This window comes from Arachis ipaensis, chromosome B08, assembly GCF_000816755.2.
Source record: "Arachis ipaensis cultivar K30076 chromosome B08, Araip1.1, whole genome shotgun sequence".
NCBI lineage: Eukaryota > Viridiplantae > Streptophyta > Magnoliopsida > Fabales > Fabaceae > Arachis > Arachis ipaensis.
The window spans coordinates 746,648-754,913 of record NC_029792.2 but is presented as its reverse complement, the minus strand read 5'-3'; the positions used below and the strand labels follow the sequence as shown (position 1 = coordinate 754,913).

The following is an 8,266-nucleotide window of genomic DNA, read 5'->3' as shown; positions in this document are numbered from 1 at the left end:
GTCATTTTTACAATACAACAAAATACACATTCTTCTCTAATATTAAAAACAAAAAGTGAAATTATAGTTGTACAATATTTTCTTTGTTTTTTTATTAATATTTTTAATTTCAAATATAATGTATAAAAAGTTATGTTAATTAAAAGGTGCATCCGGTGGAGGTTTTTACTGATTTCTTGAAATTTGAAAGTAAAGAAGTAAAAATTCCCATCACGTGTTGTCTAAAACAAAATGATATTTCTTAATTGAAAAGCGAAGCAAGCAATTGCAAAAGTCCATGAATAAAATGTTGGGTTTAATTGCAAAGAAAAATAAGATGTTTTAAAATAAGAAATTGATAAAATGAAAAAATGAATAATTAATATTAAACTTGTAAGTCTCAATATATTAATTTAAAAGTAAACACACCCTTACTTTTTCTACTTTAATAATTTAAGAGTAAAGTAACGTTTTTGTCCCTAACGTTTGAGATAAGTTCTATTTATGTCTCTAACGTTTGAATCGTCCTATTTGTATCCTTAACATTTATAAAAGTGATTCAATATTATCCTACTATTAATTATACTAACAAATCAGATTATATTTTTCAATTATTCTCACTTGGATGTATTCATTCTCAATTAGGTCTCACTTGGATATGTTCGATTTTAATATTATACCCACTATTTGTATTTAGATTCAATTATGTCCTAAAAAAGTAAATTATGTAAATGTTGTAGGAATTAGTTTCAACATTTGATGAGCTATTTTTTGGAGTAGATCATCGATTCTATCCCAGACATTTGTATTATAACTTCAAGAAGAAATTTTTAAAACTTAAACTAAAGCGCTTATGATGTGTAATTGACGGCAGGATAACATTGAATTACTTTTACAAACGTTAAGGATACAAATAGGACGATTTAAACGTTAGGGACACAAATATAATTTACCTCAAACGTTGGGGACAAAAACGATACTTTATTCATAATTTAAAGAATTATATCGCTTACATTACAAGGAATTTTTAAATCCAAAATAAGTTGTATAGTACAAACTATCATGATGCCAATGTATAGAACATATTAGCCTATTGACTCAGGAACTTTTGTCACAGGTAGTCACCAAAATATTTTTAATAAATTCATTAATATTAATAGAAAAAGAAAAGAGTAGGACAGCATAGGTGTTAATAGATTTGTGGGTAGTGAGAAACCACGTTCAAGTGGCTGCGTCCTAAAAAGCAACGTCAGAAAAAGTGGGTCATCACTGTTCACTGAATCTCTCATCATTCCTGAGCCATGCCAATTGCCAATTCAAATGCACACCACACGCTTTTCTTTCTTCATTCAATAATCAATTCACATTCTTCATTTTAGTGCTCCTCACTCCTCTCATCTTCAACTAATTCATAACTCTCTATTAGTCAATGCTAGATATAGACTTAACAATTCTCTTATCATATTTAACGCAATTTCTAAAACATATTCAATAAATATATATGAGTGAAACATTTCGGATATTAGATATACCAATTTTGGGGAGGGGATCATTTACAGTGAAAAAAAAAAATGGATGGCATTTATTGTTTAATTTCATTTTTTATTGTTTTCTCTCATCTTTAATTTTGATCTCACTTGTAGAATTAAAGGTGAGAGATTATACTTTATTCTCTCAAGTATTAAAAAAATTGGAGAAGATCTATTTTTCCAATTTTGAATCAATTTGGTTTAGTCAAGTAGTCAGTTCACTTGTCTGTTTAAATAAGTACAATCTATTGATCAGTGCTAGACCCTTAAATAAAATTTAGATTTGCCACGAATTAGTTTAGGGTTTAGGATTTAGGAATCAATTATCACTTCTTTTCTTTTGGGCCTGATTGGGCTTAATTTGGTAGTCAGTTAGGCCCAATTTCAGCAAGCCAGATGAACTAGCGTAACCCAATAATTAATTGGTGTCTTAGTGGTAGCTGTAGGTATTAGAGAGTATGTGAGATTCGTTTCTTCTTCACTTCCCCCTCTGTTCTATGGTTTTTGGTGTGGGTTGGTTTTTGGTAATGTTAGAAAGACAAAAAAAAAAAAAACCATCAAAATTTATTTTATTTAACAGTCATTAATTACTGTAATAATTAATAAATATTAAATAAAGTAAATTTTGATTAATTTTGGCTAATTTTTTTTTTGTTATTAAACATTTTCGGTTGATTTTTTCCAATCTTAGTCAAGCCACAAAAAAAAAAAAAAATTTATAAAGTTGATGAAAAAGAAGAGAAAGAAATAGTATGACCAAACTAAATTTGCTTACAACTGCAAACTAAAAAGCAAGTAATTTATTGTTTGAAGTGGTAGCAAACAAACAAACATTATTACAAGAATTACAACATGATTTACACTGTATCTCTATTACTAATGATCCTCCAAAACCTGGCATTTCTATCTGTTTTGGAAGTTCAATGTTTTGATGCAGAAGGCAAATATAAAGGCAAAGAAGAGAGTGAAGGCAACTAAAACTCCAGCAACTGGCCCCAAAAAATCTGACTTGAATCCATATTCGTCTTCAATGTACTGTTTAATAGTAACATTTTTCCCCGTTCCAACAACATCGATTACTTTTGTTACATCTCTATATTGTGACACAATTAATCCATACACTGTCCATGCCACTGGGCAAATCCAATAGTACCATACCCACCATTTTGGAATTTTCTGAAATATATACACATGATGTAGTTAGTAATTAGTATATATATAAGAATGATCAAGTAGTTGTTTTTGCTTATACACGTATAAAACTACTTTATACTAACAGCGTATTAAGTGTAACCAAATTTGAAAAGGGTACTCACTGGTCTAGGAATGAAGAAACCAGAGAAGAGATTGAAGATTCCATAGAACGCGGCGGCGAAGATTGATGCAACTTGTTGGTTTGGTGTGATGGAAACAGTCATCATGCCATAATATGTGAAGTACAAAAAGGAGAAGAAGCTGATGAAGAAGAACCAAAAGAACTTCTCTACTTTCCATTCAAAGCTCACCATAGCATACACTAGCACTACATAGTATGAAGTTTGAACAAACACATATGGTATTTCACAAAGCATCTGAAACAAAAAAATAGCAACATCAGCATAATAATCTCTACTAGATTATTAAGAATGTATATTGAAAAATTAATGTATAATCCATTAGTCTAACCTGTGCAATGGCATAAGGCAAAGCTGAGTACATTCCAGCAGCTCTTTCTCTATAAAACACTGTTCTTTCGACGGCTACTACAGGCTGAACGGTTTGACAGTTGTTGATACCAACAAACATAACAGCACCAAACATTGCTCCAAGAATCTTGCTCAAGTCACCAGATGAATTTCTGTGAAAACATGCCAATAGAAAAGAAAATTAGTTGAAACAGAAGCTAAGAAAAATATTGGATTTCACTCCAGAAGTGAAAGCAGCTCCAACCTTTTTGTGCCAACTCTCCAAAATATTGTCCCCACCATGAGAGCTGTGACCAATGTGAAGAAGAATCTGACAAGGTTATAATCTGGACTCCTCCAGTAAGTGATCCACTGCTTCCATATACAAGATGTGAATTGCCCCCATGTTGATTGAGAATACTGAGTTGGGAAGTATAGATCATTTGCTCCGGGAGGAGGTGTGCTTAACTCATTTACAAGAGCTTTGTTTCGCCTACTCGATCATAAGAACACACATAACTTAATCAATCCCCTTAACAACAACATTGTTACATTGGTAATTTAGATTACTTGTATTGCAAACTTACTGATACAAGGAAGATGATTTGTAGTAATCAGCAAAGTCCATTCCAAGGCGAACTTCGGCTGCTATGGAGCTTACTTCTAACATCCATGTTGCAGGGTTATACATTTCCTTAATCTTTGGTACCCCTTCAATTGCCTTTGATCAATGTATAAACAAGAATCAGATATTGAAACCTCTTTTTAATAAGCAAGAATTAATGCAATAAAAAAAATATATCTAATTTGTTGTAATACCTCAAAATATTCAATAATCTTGTGGGAATTTCTTCCTAATGGTCCTGCATAGATCACTTGTCCTCCTCTTTTCATCAATAGCAACTGATGAAATAGGAAGTATATAGATGTCAAAAATGTTGTAACATAGATAGATAAGGAGAAACATGAGACATTAAAAATTTGAAGTTTATTAGTACCTCATCAAAGGCTTCAAAGATATCAATGCTAGGCTGGTGAATTGTGCACACAACTGTTCTTCCTGTGTCAACTGTGTTTCTCACGGTTCGCATAACAATGGCGGCCGCTCTTGCGTCGAGACCTGATGTAGGCTCATCCATGAAAATGATTGAAGGATTAGCAACAAGTTCAACTGCTATTGTTAGCCTCTTTCTCTGTTCAGTTGACAACCCTGTAACTCCTGGAAGGCCAACTATTGCATCCTTGAGACTATTAAGCTCCACCAAGTCCATTACTTCCTCCACAAATTTCTACAAAGATAAAATCCATTTAAAGAAAGATCTTTCACTAATATTAAGGAAATAACAGAAGTGATATAGTGCTTAGTGTTTACCATCTTTTCGTCATGACTGACTTCTTTAGGTAACCGAAGGAAGGCTGAGTAAATCAAAGATTCATGGATAGTAACTTGAGGTGAATGGATATCAGTTTGTTCACAGTAGCCAGAAATTCTAGCAAAGGTTTCTTGATTCTTAGGGAATCCAGAGATTCGAATATCTCCTTCAACATATCCACCAGTCTTTCTTCCGGCTAAGACATCCATCAAAGTTGTTTTTCCAGCTCCACTAACTCCCATCAGAGCAGTTAGAACACCTGGCCTAAAGGCACCAGTTACCTCCCTAAGCAGTTGCAGCCGATCTTCGGTTGCTCCTTGGTCTCTCATTTCCTGTCAGAGTTAAATTGAAATTGCCATTGTAAGTGCCTACATTACTGGATATTAAAGCTATATCAGAAACCAGAATATGTTACAGGGTTCTTACTAGTGGCATGTCCACAAAGTAGTTAACACTATCAAAAGACATAGCAAGTGGTTGAAAAGGTAGAACCATTCCTCTCTTTGGGGCAACTCCAGTGGCTGACTCAATGTTTCCGGAAGCACTAGCATCGCTTTGGCTGCTCATCATTCTCTGCATTGCCACTTCTCCTAAAATGATTCATGCCAAACAAGACAAGCATGGTTATTTAGCATATTACTCCATTTTACATAAAAAAAAGTGCAGTTAAAGCTTTCTAATTTGGTATTTACTTCTAGGATCAGGCCTCGTGGCGAGTCTTGGTTCTTCTCTAGAGTCTCCCCCAACCTCCATTTCACTTTCATCTTCTATGATTCCTTGTTTCTTTCCAATGGCTAACAAAAAAAATTTGAAAAATAGATAGCTAGTTAGTGAGTGAGTGATAGAAGTAATCAAATAGACATTAAGATTGATTAGAGTGTGAGGTCTTACGATCAAGGTAAATTAGTGAAAGGGTGAAGAGAAAATTGAACAAAACTGTGAAACCAAGAAGAGCTCCTAAACCAATCCAATACCAATATGCGTGTTTAGGAGCATCAAAGGTGTTTAATACAGCTTCACCAATTGTGGGAGAACCATCTGAAGTCTGCAGGCAATTAAGTTTTAGTCACAATAGTTCTTGCATTATTTCTAATGAAAAATGTTCATATTTAATATTAATAATGATAGAGTTTTTACACTACTTACTGGATGATTCCACCTTGGAGCAAGCATTTCATTTGCAGAATATGCATTGAAAGCATATGCCAGAGGTGAAATCCAGTATCCCCATACCCACCAATTGGGAATGTCACCTGTTAAAATCAAGAGTTACTTAATTTGGGAAGCAAAATCCTTTCAACTTAACTAGTTAGTTGAACTAGTTTAGATTAGTTACTCACGTTTGGGAAGGATAAAACCACCAAGTAAAAATAGAATAAGCAACATCATAGGTCCACCAGTAAAAGCAATAATCATTGTTCTACACACTCCTGAGATAAGCCTGAACAACCCAGCTGCCATTTGTTGAACAACAAAGGTCAACAACAAGTGCTTGAAGAACCTGAAAAAGCATGCTTAGCAGTTAGCATCAAATATTATATATATCAATCAGTTATATAAAACATAACATTACTTCATTTTTAGGTAAATGAACAATACCTGCTAGCTTCAGGTGCAAATCCTATGGTGTAGTATGTAATACCAACCCAAACAACAGTCTCAACAATAGAAATGGGGAGTCTTAGGAGGAAATTAGGGAGTGTATAAGCCCAAGTAGGATGAAAAAGGTGGTCTCTGTGCTTGTAAAAGGTTGGTAGCCTTGCAATGGTGAGTGACAGCTCAGCAAATCCATTGAACATGTTCATGATCAATGTGAACAAGATTCCACCAATGTAAAGAGTTCCATCACTTACATTCCTCTGGTGCATATGTGTTCTTAAGAAGACAGTTGCAGATATAATTGAAAGAATGACTATTTGACCGGTTTTGAAGATATAAACAAAAGCATTCCTCTTGATCAATAGCCACTCCTTGTCCCAACATGCCTTGAGAAGCTTCATTCTTGGAACTGTGTACTTCTTGAAAACAAGAGCTGCTCTATGTCCTGCTGACTTGTCGAATGGAACAGCTAGTTCTCGCTCGAGTTGCATTCCGACATGGAATTGCTTGAACTTGTTTGCAAACTCAGTCACTGTTACATATCTGTATGGTCTGTGTTTGTCTGCCCAATATTGTTCTTGATCCTTCTTTGAGGTAACCTGTACAAATTATACTACAGTTAACCACACTATGATCCAATCTTTCTTAAAAGCATTATCCAAATGTTACCAATATATATATACCTCTTGTAAGAAATCAGCAGTTCCTTTTCTCTCAGGGCATCTAAACCCACATGACTCAAAGAACTCAACAATATGCTCACGTGGACCTTCATAAACAACTTGACCCTCTGCTATTAAGAAGATATCATCAAAGAGTTCGAATGTCTCTGGAGCAGGTTGAAGGAGGGACATGAGGATGGTTGCTTCAGTGATATGCACAACTTGCTGCAAGCATTTCACTATCTGATATGTTGTAGAACTATCAAGACCAGTTGATATTTCATCCATGAAAAGTGTTTTTGTTGGCCCAACAATCATTTCTCCTGTTACAATACACATATATACACATGTTAACTTGATTGCAAAGTTTTCAAAGGATATATAACATAGTTTCTTGATCTTATTACCTGTTGTTACACGCTTCCTTTGTCCACCAGATATACCTCTGCGCATATCGTCACCAACAACGGTATCTTTGCAAATATCAAGCCCCAGTATCTATATATAATAACATGATCAAGTTGTTAAGCACCACAATTATCAAAGTGAAATTTAGCCATCTTTCTTTAACAAAAAAAAAAATCACTTACTTTGAGAGTGTAGTCAGTAATTAGATTACTTTTCATTCCTTCCATTGCTGTAGCCTACAAAAACAAGCAAGAATAGTTAATATATGTGTTGAGTACATAACATAATTGATATATAAATTATAGTACCTTCATGAAAAGATCAAGTTCTGCCTCTGGAAATATGCCAGCATCCTTTTCCCTTCTAGCAAGCTCGGCTAATAAGTCTGTAATAACATTGTTAGAGAAAGAAAGCCAAAATTATGAGCACATTGATCCTGATCTATACAAACATTAAACCAAGATTTAAGATAAGTTGATTCGAGTTACCATATCGAGTTCCAACCCCCTGGCATCTAGCCGAAAAATCGAAAGTTTCTTTGACAGTCATTTCACCCAAATGTACATCATTTTGGCTGATGTATGCTGAAGTCTTTCTTGGTACAAACTCTTTAGTCTTGTATCCATTGTAAGTAACTTCTCCTTCCACCTATTTCATTCACATCAAGCCAAATAGTTAATTGTATGATCAGCATAATATATAATAGCATCATGAGTCATAGCATGATATTTGAATAATATATATGATAGGAGTGAAAAATATACCCTCAACTCAGGGTCCAATTTTGCAGCCAATGCAAGTAAAAGAGTGGTTTTCCCTGAAGAAGGTGGACCAAGCAAAAGGGCCCCTGCGCTCTAACCTTGCGGCAGCGGCAGCGGCGGCGGCGTCATCGGCGGTAGTGTCTAAAGCAGTCTGGAAAATACTTGTCCTTAGCCTGTCATAGGTCGGCAGCCTCTCTATGGCCGCCCAAATGAGTGCCTCTTCATCTTGGTTGACGCTCATCGTCCGCCGCGAGTAGCGGCCGCTCGCAAACACTTCATCCCTCCAACTCG

At 34.8% G+C, this 8,266-nt stretch overlaps 1 protein-coding gene across 1 annotated transcript; it reads right to left on the bottom strand.

The window, feature by feature from the left end:
• Nucleotides 2,287–8,060, bottom strand: LOC107612652 (ABC transporter G family member 29; the record flags this gene model as incomplete). Its single annotated transcript, XM_016314349.2, is given in 20 exon segments — nucleotides 2,287–2,684; nucleotides 2,825–3,079; nucleotides 3,174–3,345; nucleotides 3,438–3,665; nucleotides 3,760–3,893; nucleotides 3,992–4,075; nucleotides 4,171–4,461; nucleotides 4,545–4,877; nucleotides 4,972–5,135; nucleotides 5,238–5,339; nucleotides 5,437–5,590; nucleotides 5,692–5,798; nucleotides 5,886–6,046; nucleotides 6,145–6,743; nucleotides 6,828–7,129; nucleotides 7,214–7,304; nucleotides 7,397–7,450; nucleotides 7,523–7,599; nucleotides 7,703–7,862; nucleotides 7,979–8,060. Coding segments are annotated over 20 exon segments (3,823 nt in total), but the record flags the coding sequence as incomplete, so codon positions are not given.